This window comes from Ceratosolen solmsi, unplaced genomic scaffold (assembly GCF_000503995.2).
Source record: "Ceratosolen solmsi marchali unplaced genomic scaffold, CerSol_1.0 scaffold57, whole genome shotgun sequence".
Classification (NCBI taxonomy): Eukaryota; Metazoa; Arthropoda; class Insecta; order Hymenoptera; family Agaonidae; genus Ceratosolen; species Ceratosolen solmsi.
Genome location: NW_011948427.1, coordinates 445,555 through 469,857, shown reverse-complemented (window position 1 = coordinate 469,857; position 24,303 = coordinate 445,555). Strand labels below are relative to the sequence as shown.

Here is a 24,303-nt window from a genome sequence, read left to right as displayed (position 1 = left end):
TTTTTAAAACACAAAATATTAATTAATCTGAATTTATATTACGTGAAACGTAATTTAGTTTGAGTTTTTTCAATTGATAATTTAATATTTTTTTCAGTAAGCAATCAGTAAAGATAGATGATTATGTAGACAATTTCTTTAATTAATAATGGAATAAAAAGTAAAAATAAGTTGTTCGAAACAAATTAATTTATATATAAATAAGATGACTAGAGTAGTATTTTCGAAGGCAATAAAAATATATATGTAACGAATTATTTTTCTTTATGGCTGCAGTTTCGGGTCTGGATGTCACAACTTACTCCGAGAGCATGCGTTCGTAGAAAATGCCGGAAAAACGGCCAGCGGTTCGTATTGAATTTATAAATATTATTTTGTTTATAAAATGTTTACATTTTCATTCTTCATTTTATTTCAAATATTAATGCTATTCAGAATATAATTCCTTTTACTTTCACAATTTTTTATTTATATACTAAAATTATACTCACATTGTAATCACAAATTGTAATCACATTTTTTTTATTTATTTTAATCAACTAAATAATATATTGCTCCTACTTATATTATTTTATCTATACTTATGTTAAATTAAAAATTTTCATTAATGAGAAATAATATATTTAATCATTTATTAATTAAAATATTGAGAAATTTATTCATTATAAATATACGATTGAAGATAATAATAAGTGTATTATCAATTACAAGAAATACAGATTTTATATAAGTAATTTTTTTAAGAATCAAATTACTTATTGACTAAATGTTAAACTACAAAGTCTGTTTATCATAATTTTTTATTATAATTCTAGTAGGAAATTTTTTTTAAAATTGTGGCACAAATAATATCGTAATAATTGAAATAAACGTTTCTTGTAAATGATACATATGTATGTATATATACATATATATATATATATATATATATATATTATAAGACATATACATTTATATAAATTATACGTGTTTTATTATATGTTATATTATACATATATATATTAAATAATACATTTACATTTATATGTATATTTTTTTACATTTCTACTATTTAATAATACGAAGTTGTAGCGATTATAATATTAACTCGAAATAAATTTTATACAATTAAATTTACTACTTTAAAATATTATATTTTTGATAATATTAATGGCTAATGATTTAAATCCGTACTATTATTTTCATAAAATTTATTTTCAACAGTATCATTTTTGAAATTGTGATGAACCATTTTAATATATCTGTTATGTATTTATCATTTTACTTTATGTATATAACAATATTTAGACTTAAGAGAAGAAGAAAAATATGTTTATCAGTAAGTAGTTTATTTTTATGAATTTGAAAAATTTGTGTAGATATATACTTCATAATAACATATAATAAAAAGTATTTATATTTATATTAATGCTTATGTTTGATATAGACCCTTGTATACAAAAGCATAATTTGATTTAAATGTATAGAATACATATAAATAACGAACATATATGCAACAATTGAAAATAGTTAAAATGAAATATGAATAATATTATTTGCAATGATATAAATCTTTAGATCATTTAATATAATATAAAAAGTATTCTCTCTTCTAAAAATAAGATCAATAAAATTTGAAAATTCTCAAGAGAGTGGAAACTATTTGTATACGTCTGACTAATGTGTTCCACGCCCTTTTTTTAATGTATGAAAACTTGTAGGCGCCTACAAAAAAAATAGTAAAATCTCCCCCATAAGCTATCCAAAAAAGTTAGTCTTTCTGTAGAATTGAAACCACCTCTAGTTTAAAAGTTCGAAGTTTAAAAGTCGAAGTTTTAGTTGAAAAAAAGTTCTTGTAATTATAAAACCGTAGTTTTAAAAATTGTTATATTCAAAATACAAAAATCGTTACAACAGTTACTACTACTAAGTAAAAAATGTTAGATTTAGTAACGGGTGTTATTAATAATTATTTTGAACATAGCGCCAATAGTTTAAATAAGATATCTTTTAAGGTGAGTGTAATTCTCAACACAGTACAGCGTGGCCTAATTGCAGACTATAGCATAACTCTGTCTTGTTTGTTTGTAGTTAAAATGCCTCGTGAGATATTAAATGTTCATCAGTTATTAACATGCTATCATGAACACTGCCAATGGAAAAACCAACATAAAAAAGAAACTACAGTGACAAAGAGAAATAAAGTAAATATAACTTTTTATTCTTGAAGAGAATAACTTACATTATTTAATAAAAGCTATTACTACTTATACAAGTAAAAAAGTCAAAAAGTCTTAAATCAATACTTAAATATATAAAATATAAATGTATGTATTTTAAATACACAAACTTATATGTACTTCTTGATTTTATGTTGAACTATATTAAAGAGCTAAATATAGATTAAAATATTAAAGGGTTGTTTGAGTTATGTTCATTGATTTGACGTGATAGTAATTATTATGAGAATAAACCTCTGCAAACATCCATTAAATTTTAATACGAATTTTAATATTTTACTCATGTCAACGATAATTTTTGATAATATGATAATAATACATTAAAACTATAAATTTATTGTTTAATTTATAATATATATATATATAAATATAATGAAATAAGATTTACAGAATAATAAAAGGTGTTGATTTATCATAAAATATCACAAAAATAACATCCTTGTATTACAGAACATAAAGAATTAGATTTAACTAAATTCTTATATTTATATACTAATATTATAAAATGATATTTAATTAAATTTTTTAATATTTCTGTAAGAAAATATGAATTAATTCATTAGAAACATTATATTTTTTATTAATTATTTTTATCAGTAAGTTTAAACAAACATTTACTAATAGCACACTTATTATTAATTTTATATAAATATGATATAATTAGTAGTATATATGCAATAGGATATACATTAAAACTACAAGGAAATATATTTTATAAAAAAAGATATATTTAATTTAATTAAATATTAGATTAAATAAAACTAAATATTATATAAAACATGAACATGACAATAAGAAGAAAAATATGAAGAGATTCATAGAATACGTAAGATAACCAACATAAAAGAAGATACAAAAAATAAAAAATGTAAAGGGCTTATTAAAGGAAATAAAAAAACAAAACTTTCAAGTATATATTAAACTTAGATAGTTATTGAAGTATCAAACAATTATGGTCCGTTGCATTAACATTTTTTTTTACCACAATCTTGCTAATTCTCTCTTATTAGCTTTAAGCTTTATCTTAATAAAAGAAGCTAACTTAGGATGATTGATATCATTATTATTAAGGATTATTATTAATTATTTATTATTATTATTATTATTAATTATTATTATTATTAATTATTTATTATTATTATTATTAATTATTATTATTATAAACGATAGATATTATTATTTTTATTCTCATAGTTAATTATTTTTTATTAATTTTCTGTTATTTTAGAAGTTAATATTTTTTATTACATAAAAAAACTTGATAAATCAAAATTAATTTAACACAAAATATTTATTATTATTGAAGAAAATAATAATTTATCACAATTTTTGAAATCATGATGAATACACTTTTATATACAAAATACTAATAATTAAAAACATTAAAATAAGCCTTATTATTAAGTTTTTATTTTTATTTTATCATTAAGTACTATTCAAATTTAATGTTTCAAGATATTTAATTTTAAAATAGTTGACAATCATACTTATATAAAAATAAATAATTATATACATTTTATTGTACGTAATTGTTATATTCAAAATGAAACAATCTCTCTACAGATATCTAAATATAACTATATAATACAAAAATTAAGTTTTTTAAATTTTAATAAAAGCAGCTAACAATCAGTTAATATACATTAACGAGCGATATTGCAATGATATAAAAACATTGTATATTATTTGATATAAATTTGAAATATGTGCAATTATAATTTATTTATATATAAATAATTATTAAATTTCATTTCAGTATTGAATTATAATTTTGTAATATAATATATTTCTTGATGTTTTAATTAAAGAAAAACTATCTCTGAATCTTAAATATACTGTTTGTACGTACAGAGATTCACATATTAATTAAAAACCAAATAAATAAATAAATAAATAAATAAATAAAATAAAAGTTTATATGTATGGAATGATCTGATTAGTAATTAAATATTTAATTCTTTTTCTTAAAAAAACAGTTGCTTATTTTATAAATAAAAATACATTTTTATGTATAGAGTACTGTTTATTAAGTTTAAACCATTTTAGTAATATACACAAAAGATATCTAGTTTTTTTTTCATTAAATTGTATCATACACATATTTATTCAAGCCAACTTTTTCTTTACGCAGAATACTGTTGCACATTCAAAATAAAAAAATATGCCTTGAAAAAATTTCAATTACTAAGTAGATTTTATTCAAGATTAGAATATTGAAAAATTTGGACGCGATTACTTATGCTTATAATGAGGCATTAGTTCTACCAAACTGATTGATTAAGCTTTTACGATAGAATATATTTATATATTTAAAATTCTTTAATACATAATTAATTTATTTTTATATTTTACATATAAAGTATGAAGCTGTATGACAGTATGTAACAATATAATTACGACTAGATCATTTATATATTTTTCAGGTTTTATTTTTTTTTAATTTGATTTCAATTGTATAATTATACAATAAGATTATTGAGGTATTCAAAATAAGTTTATTTATAATTATATAGATGATGTAAATTTTTATTTTTTTAATGTAAATTTTCAAAATTTTTAATTTATTATAAATATTACATTATTAAAAATAGATAATATCAACAAATTTATAATACAATATTTTTTATATTTAATATTTTAAATTACTTATAAGTATTTTACTTCGGAATTAATGTATATATTATATTTATATAATTTTATTTCGACGATACATAAAATCTAAAAGTATTATTCATTATTAATATTCTTATTTAATCTAAGGCATACATTCTTATATGTCGTACCATATTATGTTTGGTTAAACTAGCAATTTGTTTTTTAAACTAAATCTCCTATAATAAATATAAAAGATTTTAGATATTATATAAATTTAATAAATTTGTGAATTTTCACCAAATAAGTAATTAATAATAAAAATCTATCATTTTTAATAAAATTATTATATCTAAGTTGTTCTATAATTAAAGGAAATATATATATATATATATAAATGATATGGCTGTATTGATTGATGGATATTGTAAAAGCTATTTAACTGAAGTATTAACATCAGTCCGGCGAAACCGGGAGGTGTGCTACTTAGATATTAACTCAATAATTATAGATTATAGTGTCTTTTAATATTTATGGGCGTTTCAATTTAATGTTTCAAATAATTAATTAATGTACATATTTATTAATATATATATTAAAATAGTTATATTATTTATTTGTAGAAATTAACTATAATATTCGCATAATAATTTTATTGATTTTAAACGTTTGTCACTAATTAAACTAACATAAAAAGATAAATTGTTTTAACAATTATTTCAATAATACTATACAAAGTGATATTAGAAAAAGAATAGATTCACTAAGGGTTCACCTTAAAAATTAATAAAATATTGTACAGTGTAATACATTATAAATGCATATAAGACAAATTTAATATTTATTTTAGAAATATTGCATTACACAATTCTATAAACTCATTTATAAAATAAAGATCTAATTCATATATCTTTACAAAGCAAATTTATTTATAAAATACTCAAATTTGTTTTTTGTGTATTGTGTTTTCTAAGTATTTTTATAAAAATAGTCAGTTACTACGCATAAATATATTTGAATTTACAGAAAATGTATATAACTACTTCAAATTTTTTGTTAGAAGATTTTGAAATTCATGATTTAATCTGTTACTTATAATATTTTCTATTATTATATATTATATATCTTATATTAAAATATATTTAAATTCATTTGTTATATTATAAAAATTTTAATGTAGACATTATTTAAAGAAATAAATAATTTAGTCCCATCAATTTTAATACAAAAAGATTAAAAAATTAATCAATAGAAAGTATTCATATAAACTGTATATAATTGTACTATGATTTTAATATTTAATTTGAATTTATTTATCTAAATCGGGTAACATTAATACATATTATATTTGGGAATGTATCTATATATAAACATAATAGTTAAAATTTATATTTTCATTAATGAAATTTATATATGGAACACCTAATTCTAACGTTTCACATTTTAATAAATGAAAAATCAAATGTAATGTAAAATTCTGTATCGATATATTATGTATGAATTAATATAATCTTTTTTGTAAAAATATATACTTTAAAAATCGATAAACTTAGATTCATACTTTAAGTGAATGTACTCTATATTCTTATTGTTTTGACATTTTTTGAAGTCATAAAATAAACAATTGTATTACAATTTTGACTGTAGTTATAATAACCTCAAAAATCAACTATATGTAAATAAAAATTCGTTAAGTTAATATTGCCTAACTTTTATTAAGTCCGACCTATTATTTTAACACTCTTTTTAGAAGGAGTTATTTTATCTAAATCTAATTATCTAAAGAAGCTTTCATTCTTTAGTACCAATACTATAAATAATTTTCCTAATAGCGTATTTCTTATATTACAATTTTTTTCTTTTGTTAATAATTCGGTATTCAGTTTTTCATTCTCTTAAGAATAAATAATTTAAAGGCTGATGATTAGAGCTTATTTACTTTTAAATACGATCCGAAAATTTTGTTTTTACTTCACGCGGTAATACACAAAAAAATCAATTTTTACATTCTTAGCTCTCATGTCAGTGTATATTTCATTAGATATTTAATAAATCATTTTAAAATATATCATATTTGCATTATTTATAATATGCAAGATTAGTCGTTTATACGTGTAAGTTATATACGAAAGAACTATTCAATATAATAGACAAATAATAAATTAAAATAAATAAAAGTATACCTTTATTTCTGTATTCTTTTTAATGAAGCATGTTATATCGAAATAGTTATATATTTTTTTATATTTTTTCGTAGAATGAATTACGTATTTTAAAAATCTTTTGAATAAATATAAATAGATATTTATTTGTATACTTATCATAATTTATTTTTATTCGATTTATTTGCTTGATTAATGTTTTTAACTGTCAACGTTAATTCAGTGACTGTTACAGCAATCTTTGTTATACTTCAGTTGTATAATAATTTAATTTGAGCTATTTAATATTTAATGGCCAATTAGTTATTGTTTACTTTTTTTTAATTTAAAATCTGTTACACTTATAACTATTATCAGTTATACTACTATAATTAGTATCAGCCTTAGCATTATTATTAATCTATTCATTATTAATCTAAATAAATATCTATTTTGTAAAGTATTTACGTTCAAATTATAAGAATCTCCATTATTAAATAGTAAATAGAGACAAATTTTCATTTTAAATTTCATTGTATACTATCCGTCAATAATTGAGTTTTATCTTACAATTCAATCTAGGTACAATAATGGTAATTTCTGTAGTCTAACATAAGAGAGAACGGAGTTTAGAAAAAATTTAAAACGATAAAGAAAAATATGAAATGTAATAATGTAAATGTTTAGACAATAAATTTTTCAAGATTAGATTTCTTTTTCTTGCTATATTTTTTACTCATTTCTTTTTTGTTACATCTTTATTTACTGTTGCCTACCAATATGTTATTATTAGTAAAATAAATAACTAATTGATGCAAAATATGTGTTACAAATAAAAACGTAAATTTCCATATATGGACTACATTTTAACTATATATAATAATTATTATAGTATATATATATTATTTATTTATAATTGATATAATTTATAAAAATAATGCTAATAATTTACGATTGATATAATTTAGAAAAGCCTTTAGATTTTTCGAAATTAATATATTATAATTATTAAATTATATTTCAGTTACAAATGTTATAATTATATCTGCACCAACTTACTACTGAAATATTTATTTATGATTTAATTACAAGAATATACATATAGGTAGAAGTATATTAAAAACTTTTGTGAAATAATTTACCATTATTATTGATAAATACATATAATAGGTTTAAATTATAATATTTACATTTAAATATAAGGTTAATATATAATTATATAAATGAATTATAAATGTATAAATATACAATAGAAATCATAATTGATATCAAGATAATTTATTTATACAAATAGTTAAGCGAAAATACTATTTTTACTTGTTTCATTTAATTTTGTTTATATTTAGATTCTAATCATTAAATTTTTAACAAATAAGAACATAAATAATAGTGTTTTTGTAAATAACAAAAATTAAAGTATGGATTTCTTATGGAATATAATTCCTAACAAAACATTGATTATTAAAAAATATAAAAAAAGAAATGCAATGGTACTAAGAAATAAAAATAATTACTTTACTTATTTAGTAAAAGCAAAGAATAGAAAATTCATTTTACCCTATAATAAAATTATTTTACAACCATCATATATTACATATATTAATGTCTATAGTTCATAAATAATAATATTCATTTTCTTCGAGTTGCTCGCTATTTCGAAAAGTTTTGAAATTTATACGTATATAAAGATATTAAAAAGAAAATTGAAATAGGTAACAATGTTTATTAATTCACAATAAAATCTGAAACTTAAATTAAATAAAATTAAAGATAAATTATCCATTAGGAAGTTTTAGTGTCACCTTTGCCAGTTTAATTGAATCATATGACTTTTGTCTTACACCTATGTAATAATTAAACATATTAAAATAAGGAAAGTTACAAGTTCAATAAGTGCGCAGGAAGTAAAAACATTTTATTAACAGAATTTTTGTATAGAAATCGCAATCTTTGTATAGTAAATTCGTCAAAGTTTAACTTTATACAGAGAAATAATTCAAAATCAATGCTAGTAAATATTTCAAATTAATATTAAAAACTCCTTGTAATTGGCATTTAAACAAGAAAAGATCTAATATGTGACAGAAACTGCAAAATTTTGAGCCTTCTAATTTTGAACTGCAAAGTCAAGCAATCTTAAAATTATTTCAATATAATTATTTCGATTTATTCAAAATGTTTACATCATATGAAAAATGGTTAAAAACTCGCAAAAGATTGAAGCTAATTTTAATATAAATTGAACAACTTGTAAGAAATAGTTTAGATCTTTATTTAATTTACGTCTTGTAACCCAATCAATTTTTCTATTCTTCATGACTAATATGCAATTAGTTGTGTAATAGTAAATAAGTACTAATACTAACGTGCCAAACATTTTGTCATATCACATTCAATAAATCTATCATTTTTTCATATAAGTTGCACAATAATTTTCTTAGAACATATGAATTTCTTTTTGTCTTAATTTATCCACTGGTTTCAATTAGTCTTTTATCATAAACTACCCCACCTTCTTTATAAAATTCATTATTAATCATTACCGTATACTGAATTAGACACTTAACAATTCTATAAAAATTCTTTCTTTAATTTTATGATATAAGATTATCTTTTGAGATATCCTGATTCGAGAGCTAAGCTGTAATATGGTATATATATTATGGTATATATATATTTATGAATAGTATAGTACAATCATAAGTTCAATCATAAATATAAAAAATCACATTTTAAATATTATATAATAGTTTAAAGTCTTTTGCGTGATATATCAAAAAATATAAATCTTCATTTTATAAATGTGCATGTTTACATATATTTGTATTATATCTCTATATATTTTTATATTATCTGTATGTATTTCAAATTATATTTATATATATATATATATATATATATATATATATATAAATATAAATATATTCTATAGATGTATAATATATTCTATACAATATATATAATATAAATTTATTCAAATTTTAGGTGGATCAAACGAAAAACGAGGAAACATTTGGGAGAGGAGTGGCACGACCATTACCTGCATACCATTGTATTACAGCATCAAGTTCGAGAATGGGCCCTGGGCCTGATTCAGGTAGTAGTGCTCCATCGTCAATATTACACTCGTTGGCTACATCACACGATGAAGAGGATGATGACGATGAAGAAAACAGTTCTCACCAATTTAATGATCGTGGAGGTTCTCGGTAAGATTCACATTAACTTATTTATTTTATTTTCAATTTATCTTTCAATACAAGACAAATGATTAAAAAGCATATTTTACTCACCTTAAATGTAATGACTGAAAATATAATATTTTTGAAATCTACTTAATTCTATATTTATATATTAATATATAATGATAGATTTAATACTAGAAATTATAAATTCAAGACTTTTTTGTGACCATTTACTGTGTCATAATGGCTCCTAGAAAAATAATGATATTTGGTTATCGTACAAGTGACATATTTTAATCACATAGAATTTTGATTCAACTATTACTTAAACTAGTTTTAAGATAATAAATAAGACATTTATTTCAAAAATGATTCGCATGATTCATCATATACAATATATATACAAATTGTAATACAAAAATAGTAATTGATTTTTTATCAGTTATATAAATATAATCTATGTAGAATGTATATGGAAAGTTATAATGATAAACTGTATCAATTTTTTAATGCGTGCAATAAATATTTTTATACTTTAAATGGTTACAAAGTATCATTTTCCCATAGTTTATCCAGAATAATTTAGGGTAAATAATAAATGTCTCTCTTCGTGAACTTAATAATTTTTAAAAACTCAAAGATAAATTGATGTTTTCAATTATTTTGTTAACCAAAATGATAAACAAACTAGAGTCTGAATAATAGCTCTTTTCTTATCTATTTTTTTCGTTCTTCCTGCATAATATATATTATTCGACTTATATATTTGTCTATTGGTTGTTAATATGTATATTATGATTTATTTAATTGAATATTTTTGTCTCCGTATACTATAATATTTTATGACTGGTACTAATATTATTAATTTAATTCAATATAATCTGTCATAGATTACTTTTAATTATAATAAAATTAACTTAAATGCCATGTGATATAATTATTTTTTATTGCAACTGTTTATACATATATATATAAAAACATAATAAAAATAAATTAATTATTTTAAATTTTATAAGTTTATATTTTTTATTAAATCTTTACGGGATCGAAATAATTGCTAGATTCTACTTTTTTTAAAGAGCAATCGCATATATTAGTTTTAGTTTGTGAAAATCTCCGTTGCTTTTATATAAAATCTTTACCACAGATCCTTATATCAAATTTTTTCCTAGTTATTTTCTTGATGATTATACATCATCCTGACAGTGTAGTTTCATAATAAGCCCAGTGATCGACATTAAACATATTTTCAAGAAAAACAATAAAACATAATATTAAATTTTATTTAATTTTTAAATAAATAGGGAGAATTATTCAAAACTGTATTCAAGAAATCGACTAATATTATTACGCGAGTGTCAACAAAAGATTAATTTAAATCGATTATTTATTTACCATAATTTTACAGAGGCCATTGTTTATAATTTATGTCATATAAAATATATAACTTTGGTTTTATTTCGTATTTACTTATACACTTATGCTTGCGATTAAATTTTATCCTTCATAATTGATACTTTGTGTCTTTGGTGGTCTACACGAAGTCATTTCATATATGATTTATTAATAAACATTATTATTAAATAGAAATTGCAATATTAATTGCTAATAATGTAATTGTAATAATTATTTAATGATATATTTGTTTAAATTGAATAATTAACAAATATTAATTTATTGCATTATGTATATTAATTCAATTATATTATATATGACTTTATATAGATTATCGGATATCTTTATATTATAGTATATCTTTATACTAAATTACTATAATTTGATCGAATTTTGTGTGTATTCTTTATTTATTTTGAATTTGATATTAAAATTATTAAATGATTGTTACCGGCTATTATAGTTTTATTTCTAGTATCGTTAAAATTTTTGTATTTAAAAAAAATAAGGTTACATGATAAGGTTTACATATTGATATTAACCTAATAAATTTTATATTGTTTTAAATAAATAAAACAAATCTAATATTGTCAATAAAGTATTTTATAATAATGTATAAAATTCAAGAAAATTGTTTTATAAATTCTAAATAATTAAAAGTTTGAAATAACTGATATTTATTATATTACTGTAGCATTGAAAGCATTTTAAGTGATATTTAGTTAATTAATAATTGTAATATGTAATAATAAATGTCTACTTCATATTATACAAATATTTTGCTTAATATAAAGTCAATACAAATAGTATTAAGTAAAATAAAGTAAACAAAAGTATAACAAAATCTGTATATAAATATTAATATAATAAAGCTATCAGTCGAAATAAAAAAAACATAGAAAAGAAAAGGAGAGGAATTTACAGATTAATTCGTGGTATGAAGATACAGAGCGATGAATAAGTATAACCACTAAAGATATGCATAATTTAATATAAAATGAAAAAGGTTTATGAAATGAGGTTTATATACCAGATTGAGTATGAGAACGAAATAAAGAAACAAAATGGAGTTCCATGGATCTTCTTCACAGGTCTGTTGCAGAACCTTATCGATGTTCCATAAACTTATGTAAATCTTTGAGTTGGAATGGACCAGTTAGTAGTTTTGTTGGTGATAATGTCGATGATACGTCAGGTTTTCCAACAACTTCAACCAGTTCCAATTCCTTTAACAGTAATTATAACTGTTCCAAAATTTCTACAGCTGCTACGGGGCCTTATAATACAAGAAGCTCTCGAAAATGGAGTAATATACGAGCCGTAATGGCTCTTTATTCCTCCCTACGAAAGATCAAGAGGTACTAACGAATGATGCCTGCAACATAATTTAAAGTTTCGCTCTATATTTCTTTTTCTTTCAGGGCCCTATTTTGTATTCTTAATATATTGTATTTTCCTTCTTATTACTTAAATTCACTTATTCTCCCTCTCTTCTTTCTCTAATATTTTTTTTTTATATTTGAAGAACGTCGATGTGCGTTCTAATATTCTCTTTCTTTTATTAACTAGTATCGTACATATGCATAAATATTATCTTCCTTCCATTTTATAACTTCTATACTTTCAACTATAATAGAATATTAACTATGTATTATCTAATGTTTTGAATTTGGTATAGTTTATACAAATGGTACATCATTAAAAATATTTTATTTAAAAATTATGTTAGTTTATATTTATTAAATTTTGGTGATATATTATTAATATTATGATATCTCAATTTTATTTAATTTTGTAATACAAATAATTCTGTGCATTATCTATTTCAGATGTAAATGTAAAATAATGAATTATAGTATACATAATTTTAAAACATTAAAAAAATTTGTAATGTTTTGTTTGTCTTCATTCTTAAATCAATTTCACATTTCATTTAAAAAATATAATTCTTCCTAAGGCTCATTTTAAAGAAAAATAATAATAATAATTGTCGAAACATTTATTTTAAAGTTATAGAATATTTAAAAAATAGTATTTATTCTGAAAATTAATTGAAAATATAAATATAATTCTGAATAAAGCAAATTATTTATTAAGAATGAATTTTTTTATTTATAAATTAATAGGTTAACTCATAATTTATGATTTTTTTGACCATACAGATATATTCAATGTATTTTGCCATAATTATATAAAACAATAACTATAACTGGGAAAATATATAAAAATATAAAGATATATTATTCTAATAGAAAACGTAAATATATTTTTTTTAAATGTTAACGAATTAAAACATTTTTACATTTAGTTATGTGAAAAATAAATAGTAATGCTAACAATATATTCGTACATGATACATAATTGATAGTGAAACTTTTAAAAATAATTTTTTGTTAATATTTGCTTATTCTTAAAATAATGAATTTCTCATATTCTATTTAATTATATTCTTCTTTGTTATATTCTTTTTAAAGCAGTTAAATTCAGGCATATAAAAATCATATTATAAATGCTTGAATAATCTACCATGTATGAAAAATATCATATATATTTCTATATTTGTTAGATAATGTTTATTCACTTTGATTTTTGAAATTATTAATATTTTGAAAGCATGATTTTGTTAAGAAATTAAATATTTAATATAATTAGCAATTTAATATAATTGAATAAATAAAATAATATCACAATGGATTTTCACAACGAGAACAATTTATTTAATAATATTAAATTATTATTAAATTTTGTAAATATAAACAGTTTTTCATTTACTAAAATGTTTATTATTTTGAATAGTATATATTTAGTACATAAATTAATATCATAATCAATATCGAATATAATTTCATTTATATTATGGTCTATTACTTTGTTCCTTGACTGGTCTGTTTGTCTTTCTTGCCTATCTATTTTTCCCATATTTTCTATAATTAATAACTGTAAAGTTTGTAAAGCTAATTATAACTTATTTATAATATATTTTTAATCGATTATTAAAGATAAATTATTTTTAATATGTTTACAATGTAAAATATGCATTTGTCTTAAATACGTTCATCTTTATATATTTTTTTTCTAAGAATTTATAATTTCAATTATTATTTTATTTAAGTAAATCTCATAAATACGAAATCATAATGAGTCTTAGTTGTATGAAATAAAAAGTTATACAATGATCTATAAAAATTCTATTTTTATATTGTATTTTGAATTCTTTTCTATTTTTATACTAGCTCGCTTCCTTTATTCGTTTATAACTATATATTCGACATTTATGAACAATTTTTTATATTTTCCTAATGTATTTAAAATATTATTTGTAAACATTTGATGAAAATAAATTGCCAGATATTAATTAGACTTTATATTGTATTTAATTTAAAATTAAAACTTGAATATCTAGTTATTATTAGTTACAGATTTAAGTCACTCTAAATTTATTAAATATATTTGCGAGGGTAGATTGTAATATTTATTACAAAAAAATATATATTTTTAAATACTCTTTCCAATATTGCTATACTTCCATTCAATGTTTGTAGCATATATGAAAAAAGTTGTGAATTGATTAGATTCTGTAACATTATTTGGTTAATAAAATTCGAGTTAAATATGTTTTTCAATTACGAAAATATTTTATATCTTGCAGGTCAAAAAGCAACCAGCGGTGGATGAAATTACGTACAACCGTGCAATTATCTTCGGCAATATCCACCATTCAAAAGAAGCCACCTCTTAAACGCGAAGATTCTTTTCTTAAAAGGTTTTCTACTCGACAGATACCTGAGAGTCAGGAGACAATTGATACTGGAGAAGGTGAAGGTGATCTGACAGATGATAAAAATTCGAGCAGAAAATATAGAAGACACCGAAGGACACAAAAACCACCACAAACTGTAGTTAATCCAGATGAAAATTTTTATTATTATTGGCTTATGCTTTTATCTACCTGTGTTTTATATAATCTTTGGACTTTAATTGTTAGACAAAGTATGCCTGAGTTGCAGGATATGGCACCAGCTATTTGGTTAAGTTGTGATGGATTTACAGATCTCGTCTTTTTCTTGGATGTTGGCGTACAATTTCGCACCGGTTATTTAGAGCAAGGTCTTATGGTATATAACAGTAAAAAATTAGCTGGCCATTATTTCCAATCTAAATCATTTGTTTTGGATCTTTTGGCATTAATACCTTTGGATTTATTACAAGTCAATCTTGGAATCAATCCCATGCTCAGATTTCCAAGATTTCTAAAAGTCTACCGAGTTTATAATTATTATTATATGGTAGAATCACGTACAGTTTATCCAAATCTTTGGAGAGTGTTAAATCTCATACATATTCTGTTGATACTTGCACATTGGTTTGGATGCTTTTATTATTTATTAAGTGAAGCTGAGGGATTTCATGGTGACTGGGTGTATCCATATCGTCCAGGAGAATATGCCACTCTTACCAGAAAATATTTGGGATCATTATATTGGTCTACGTTGACTCTGACTACCATTGGCGACCTTCCTACACCAGAGACTAATGCCGAGTAAGTGTTCTTTATTTAATAACTTTTTCTTCTTATTCTTACTTTAGTGAACTAATTGCTTAAAAAATAAATGTATCTACACAGTTTAAATTATTTAATCAGATGAAACATCAAGATAAAAAAGAAGTTTACAGCCGTATAGTCGTTCAATGTTTCATTAATTAAAAAAATTATTTCAACTGAATGCCATTAAATATTTCTAAATTTTATATTTTATTAAGTGATCTATTTTTTATGATTTTTAAAATATATACTTCAGTCAATTATTTAATTATAATTAGATCTAACACTTCTGTATAAACAGATACTCAAAAATGTAAAAGAATATATATTAAAATTTCCGAAATCATTGTTTTATAATCTGTCATATCTGTTAATTATAGCCGTTAACAATAAGTTTGCAAAACATAATTTTGAATTTGTTTAAATTTCCGATACTCGCTATAAAGTATAGATTGTGAAACTTAAGAGGGAATGGAATGGTAAATTATTCATTGAAATGTGATTACCATCTTTTGTATATTTTATACATTATATATTATATAATTGAATATATTAAAAATGTTCAATTTATATTTTTTCTAGTTCTTGGATTAACGTAGAATTTATTATCTTGTATTTTGATTATATTTTAGTTATTTAGAATAATAAATATTTTATAGAAATTATATGCTTAACTATTAGACTTTATTTAAAAATTTTATTCAATTGAAAAATGAAAAGTATGTTTTAAAAGTAGTGAAACATTCATAATACTTTTAATAATACAAACAATTTAATAATAAAAAAATGGTTTTATAATATTATAATATACATGGGTGTCTTATATATAAATATATATTTTTTCTGGTTTCTTCAAACAAACAGGACAATCTTATGATGATGTTGTGATCTTAATTTTATTTCATTAACTTATAACGTTATTAGTAATTATTATTGTTTTTTTAATTTAAGCACTATAATATATGTATATGTATATATACAGGTATATATATATATATATATATATATATATATATACACAATATTGGAATTTATATCAATACTAATTTCAGATAATTTGTTCATAAAAGATTTTTTTAATGATTTCAAATAGTTATAGCTATTTTTTATTTAATAATTTGTACGATGTTATTTGCTCATTTAAAAAATTAAATAATTTAATGAATTTAATTTGATGAAATTATCATGTTTTGAAATATATATAAAAGCATTACCATAATTACATTTTTTTATATATATACAAATATCCAAAATTGATTAATGTTAGTATTATTAATTCTTTATTTTAATAGTGTGTAAATTAATCTCTTAACATTTACTAATATGTATTGTATTTTATCAAATTAAATTAAACCAATAGATGTGAAATAAATCTTTTATAACGATCATATAAAGGGTTTAGCATTTAAAATATTGATTAAATTTAATAATGAAAAAGTTGTGTTTGAATTTTTTAAATATTTGATATTTTCACATAAAATAACGAAATTTAAAAATCATAACTATACATAATTAAATATAACATAATAATAATTAAACAAAAAGTAAAAGTTGTTAACTTTTTTAATGGAATTACGTTTTATAATATAGTACGTGCTTTTAAATAATTGTACACTTTTCTTATATATACATATATATTATTTATTAATTAACATGCTTAATTAGATTATAAATTGTAATTTGCAAAACTCAAAAAAAAAAACGTTTTGTGAACTATTCGGTATTTGGAATATTTCGATTAGCAATTATAATATAAGGAGCAAGTTCCATTTTCTCTTAAGTGTATATTTAAAATGTAATACATCAGAACAGGATTTAGAATCGTGAGCGAAGTATTGTTATGTTGGCAGAGCTGTAGCGGGTGGCAATTCCCGGAACCTCGCTCGTCGCGGCCGACTATCCCGTCTTCTGCAGTTCAAACATGACGAAGGGTATCTGTATCATTCTAAAATTTTTCGAAAAAGAAAATAATTATTGAAAAAAAACATTTATTTATATATCATAAATTTAAAAATTCGTATTAATTCATTTACTTCGCAGACTAAACTATAATATAAAAAATAATTTATTAGCAATCGTTCGTTCATGTACAAAATTTCCTAAATAAAATACCTTATATATTGATAAAGATTTTTATCAAGCAATATATATATTACAAATATGTAGATCGTACCATACATGTAAAAAGATATTAAATACGTCACGTTATATTTTGATAATGTGGTGGATTATTTTTTAGTAAGATTGAATCAATCTACACAGATGTATATTTATAGATAAACAATTAATTAATTTATTAATGTTGTAGCTTTTAATTTTTTACTATATTTTAATATTTTTATAAATATACAACTTGATTTACAAATGATTTAATAAAGAAATATATATTAATTGACTTTACATTATTTATCAATAATATAATCAGCGTTAATTATTTTTATTTTAATTCTATCACATATAAGAAACATACGTAATAGATTTTATGTTGAATGATTAAATTAATGATTTTGGAATTTACCAGCTCAATAGTAGAACATACTAAAAAAAAATGAACGCTTATTGTTTATAATATGTAATCACGATTATACTTTAATTATTTTTTTAGTATAATACATTTTATAAATCACACGTAAGTTATATTGTCAAGATAGAAGCAATCAATATAATAATAACACCGATAATTAAAAATAGTCTTAATAAATACTAATTAATTATTTTACGTCAATTAATTACTTTTATAATTTTTTTCTTACTATATTACTATAAATATATATTTTTTTATTTACATTTTTGTATATCATATTTTTAAATTTCAATAGCTATATATAAATTTTTTGTTCCTATTTAATTTTATAATAGTAAAAAATAGTCAATTATAGTTTGCTATTGAATTGCATTAATTCAAAATAAATAGAAATTAAAATTATTTCTCAATTCAACGAGTAAAAGATTAAAAATATACAAAGCTTTGCAAACATTTTGTCAATAATATTTTAGAATTATCAAGTTATTTTCTATTACTCTTTAGAATATAACATAACATTTTTTAATTTAAAAATAATTCATGCCTATTATTATGATATGATTGGATTCATATTCCATTCTTATTTCTAGTAATAATTTTAAGTAATAATATGTTGTCAAATTTCTCTAAACAAATTTGATTTTTCTTAAGTACAGTCTGAAATTAGTAATTTTATTATGCTTATTTTCTTATTGTATCATAAAATGATTTTTTTGCCAATTTCATATAAGTATTCTGAAATTATTTTACTCTACTCACCCTCGAAAGTTTTCTATACTTTTTGCGTACATATTTTTAGTTGTTAGTAACCTAGAGTTGCTCTAGATAAAAATTCCTATTCATTATTTAGTTATATTATTGTATAAACATACTATTTTTTCAGTTGCAGTTCGTCTGCATATGAATTTGCTATTTAATATTTTTCAAAAGTTATCTTAATAAAGAAATAAAAATTATTTATAATTATCACAATGACTCATATTTTCTTATAATTATTTTTCTTATATTTAAATGCTCTTGGAGTATATGAGAAACTTTTAAATTTAATTAAAATGAATCTGTATTTAGCAATAAACTCCTAAAATACTTTTTTTATCTCTATTACGTAAATAGCTTTCATAATAATTAATAATTCTAACAAATATAGTAGGGCTAATAACTAATCATTTTAGGTAATTCCTTATATTTTAATAACTGCATCAAATATAAATAGACTTTTCTTCGGCTTAAACTTATTAATAATACAGCAATTAGAAAAATAATATATTTTATATTATCATTAAACATAATTAATACTTGTTTGTATCTAATATATCTAATAATCTAATATATTCAGAATTTATAAATGTTTGTATTAAATTATTATACAGGCTGATATAAACTCATATAACTCATGTTAATAAAGTCAATCACATTTAAGATATTTTTTAACAACATATATCTAAAACGCTATTTCATTTAGATAAATAAGATAAATAAAATAAACTAAATAAAGATTAAATTTATTTCTTCCAAATTCTTTTCAATACATTGAACCTTTTTTCTATTAATTATATATTATAAAATTACTTTAGACATGTAATCTGTTCTAATCACATAAATTAAGAAAATTTACAACGATATATCTTTTAATTTCTATTTGTTAAAATAATTTAAATTAGTATTTTTATTTAATTAGTGTATTTTATAAATTACATATTTTTATTTTATATGGTATTTTTAAAGAATAATTTTTTGTATTACTCAATACAAGTAACTTTAAAAATATATTTTTTGTGAGATAAATTATTTTTATTTGTAGATTTTTATATTCTATAAAAATATTGTTTTAATACGTTATCTATGTATTGTAATTTGCTTTTAAATGTTAATATGAATAAATAGTCATATACACGTGTCATTGAATGCGAAGCTTAGATGCGTGGATACATGTCAAAAATATACATTAATATATTCACTAGACAGTAGGTGGATTTTAGTGTATCGTTATTTTAGAATAAATTCTGAAACTCTTAAAAAAATAATTAAGATATATCAAAATGATAGACTGAATTGAATGTGATAGATAATGATACAAGAAATGACAGAGTATAGTTTCCTTTTCCATCGTAACACTAATGAAGTCTATTATTAGTTTAACAAATCTTCAATAAAGCTATTCATTCTTATCCTTCCATTAATTTAATCTCTCGATTTTATTATTGGATGTAAATTTAAAGCGATAAATTTAATTAACTGATGCTAAATGCAAAATGTTAGAAAAAAATATATATGTACATATTTAGATAGACAAACGTAATCAATACATAACTGTATATATGCTCTTATTATGTATGCTCTTAAAAATTTTTAATGTATGAAAACTTCTTTTTACAATTAAGAATAATAAAATCAAAATAAACTCATAATTAGATTTAAATATTACATAATCTAAATCAAATTCTTAAAATCAATTAAGTACATTTAATTTACTTAATTATTAAGTCCATAATTTTGTTGTATGACTCTTAGGGAAAAATTACGTATTCAAAAATTTACCTTTAAGTTATATATTATTATGATTCCCTTATTATAGGTAAAAATTTAATGCTTATTCAATCGAATAGTATAACATCAATATATAATTGTACGTATAATACAAGTTTAAAATTTTAATAAAATTTTAGATTAAGCCTTATTTGAAATTAAAAGAAATTTAGTTTATATATATTCATAATTGTGCAAAATATTTAATTACACGTTTGCACTTCTAAAGATAACTAATATAAAAAAAAGAGGTTTAATATATTTAATACTAAGGTACGATATTTCATTTATATTAATCATTCAAATTTAATTTAAACTCTATTTTATTAATAATAATGTATAAATATATACGTATTACAAATAAATAAAATCTATACCTGACAACCAAAATTTAATGAAAATATATATGAAATTTTAATATAGGAGAATTGTTGTGGTATAAATAAGATTTACAGAATAAAAAAAAGAAGAGTTTGAGAGCTAAATGAAAAATATTAAAAGAGAAGTAAGGAGAAAGATAGATAAATAAAGAATGAGAAATACCAAAAAAGAAATATAATTATATCTATATATATATATATAAAAAAAAGAGAGAGAAATCAAAAAAAAAAAATATATATATATATATATATATATATATATATATATATATATATATATATATACAATTCTAAAATATCATGTATTATATAATTTTATAATTTCTATCCAAAAAAATATCGTTAAAAGCATTTAATATTATTAAATATTAAATTTAATAATATTATTAATATTTAATATTATTTGCAAAACAATTAAAAATTGTATCTTATTTATATTTATATAATTATATTTTATTTACATTAATTATATTCAAAATAATATGAATGTAGTTTAACGTGCAATAAATTTTACTTAAAAATATTTGTTTGAAACATATTCTACAGTCTATAATATAATAATGAATAAAACTACGAGAGCCTTTACTTAGGACGTTCAATTTATATTCTATATGATTTTAGACTAATATTTTTTTTAAGTAAAAAAAATAGATCAATTGACGATTATTGATCGGTATTGATATTTCTATTAATTCATATTTTAATAGATATTTTAATTTAATAAAAATAAAAGTATTGATTTGACCAATCAGTGGAAAGTAATTGATTAATTTTTTATAATATAGTAATATTTATTTATACTATGATATAATTGATTTTTATTTTATTTTTATGATAATTTATTTGTTAGGTATATTAATAAGCATATTATAAGTATTTTATCCAAAAAATTTAAACATTATTTTATGTATAAATATTTTATTTAAATACATATTAATTATAATATATTCGCATTAAACAAATTAAATGTATATAAAGTATATGAATATTTTTTAGGAATATGTATGAAATAATATTTATCTAGTAAAATAAATCTCAAAAAGAATAATGAAATTATGTTCCGTATGTAATAATAAAATAAACATATTAAATAATAATGCTACTTATAAAAAGAAAACTATGTATAATTACAGTATAAAAGAGAAATAAAACTTGAATCTTTTATAAGAGTTCTAAAAATTAAATATAAAATTATTCAAATTTATTTTTTATGTATAATTTTAATATAATTCGTGAATAGCAGTATGAAATCGAAGTTAAAAGCTTACGAATTTGCTTATTTATTTAATCTAAAAAAAACACTAATTCATGAGGAGGACGAATACAAAAGTAGCTATACCACTGACCTCTTTTTCAATCTGTTCCTCCTACACAGATACGTGTTCACAATAGTCAGCTACCTAATTGGTGTCTTCATTTTCGCTACAATTGTGGGGCAAGTAGGTAACGTTATTACGAACCGCAATGCAAATCGACTTGAGTTTGAACGGCTATTAGACGGCGCCAAGACATATATGAGACATCACAAAGTACCTGGCGGCATGAAGAGACGTGTATTACGTTGGTATGACTATAGCTGGTCACGAGGAAGGATACAAGGTGGAGGAGATATTAATACAGCTCTTGGATTATTGCCCGATAAGCTGAAAACGGAGCTTGCACTACATGTCAACCTATCTGTATTAAAAAAAGTTACAATTTTTCAGGTGAGCAAGAACCAACCAAAGGACTATAAGAATATAAAGAATAATGAAAGATTCAAATTTTAAATTCAAATGAAGAATGGAGAGAAAGATAGACAGATCAATAAAGAATACTTAAATAAATAGAAGCATGAAAAAGAGACTATCAAATAAAATTTATTCTCATATTGATTTTCTGATCCATTATCTCTATTACTATTAATTTTTAAGTTATCAATTATATTATTATATTAAAATCTTATTATGATTTCATTAATTTTTATAATACGATTAAATTTATAATAATAGCTTAGATTATGCAGTAGTAAGTAGCTGTTTAATGAATTTTTATTAGAAGACTAATATGAACATATATGAGTATTAATAATGAAAAAAAATTATTTAAATTTAACTTAACGAGGAACCAAAAAAAAAAAGTTTTATATTTTTATGCATATGTACAAGATGTTTCGATGTAAATATATATACATAATTTAATATTAAAGTGGTATTAAGTAAAGCTTATATCATATACATATTGCAACTGAAAATTTACAATTAATTAGCAGATTATTTAGAGAGTTGCCATTTAAAAATATAACAAATATTTATAGGTAAGCGAAGTAATTACAACTTTACCGAACAAAGTAATTATATTAAAAATATTGTAAAATCTTATTGCTCCATCCGACAAAAATATATTTTTCCTGTATTATTTTAAATAATTTAAATTTTAGCAGATCACTATAAAATTTAATATTCTAATAATACATTAATTATTGATTAATTTATGAATGAAAACATTCTAATTTTGACGAAAACGATGTTTAATAAATTTTCAATTCTACATTTTTAAATGCAAGGTTCTAAGTTCTCACATATATATATATATATATATATATATATATATATATATATATATATATATATATATATATATATAATTGTCTATTAAAATACATTTCGTTCAAAATACATAACTATAATTGAAAGAATAATTATTATTGAAATATAATAGCTAAGTATTTACATAAATTGAAAGTATTATTCATTTTACTAAATTATTTATAACGTAAAATGAAAAACAGGCAGTGTTCTCTCTCTCACACACACTCT

General features: G+C 20.3%; 1 protein-coding gene across 1 annotated transcript in view; it reads left to right on the top strand.

Annotated features, from left to right (window-relative positions):
* The first annotated feature begins 291 nt into the window (after positions 1 to 291).
* Positions 292 to 24,303, top strand: part of LOC105363382 (Cyclic nucleotide-gated ion channel-like) — a 32,519-nt gene continuing 8,507 nt past the window's right edge. The window contains 4 exon segments of the mRNA XM_011501051.1: positions 292 to 347; positions 9,938 to 10,161; positions 15,182 to 16,072; positions 22,881 to 23,211. Coding sequence (XP_011499353.1) covers positions 327 to 347; positions 9,938 to 10,161; positions 15,182 to 16,072; positions 22,881 to 23,211 — 1,467 coding nt within the window. The 5' untranslated portion in view covers positions 292 to 326.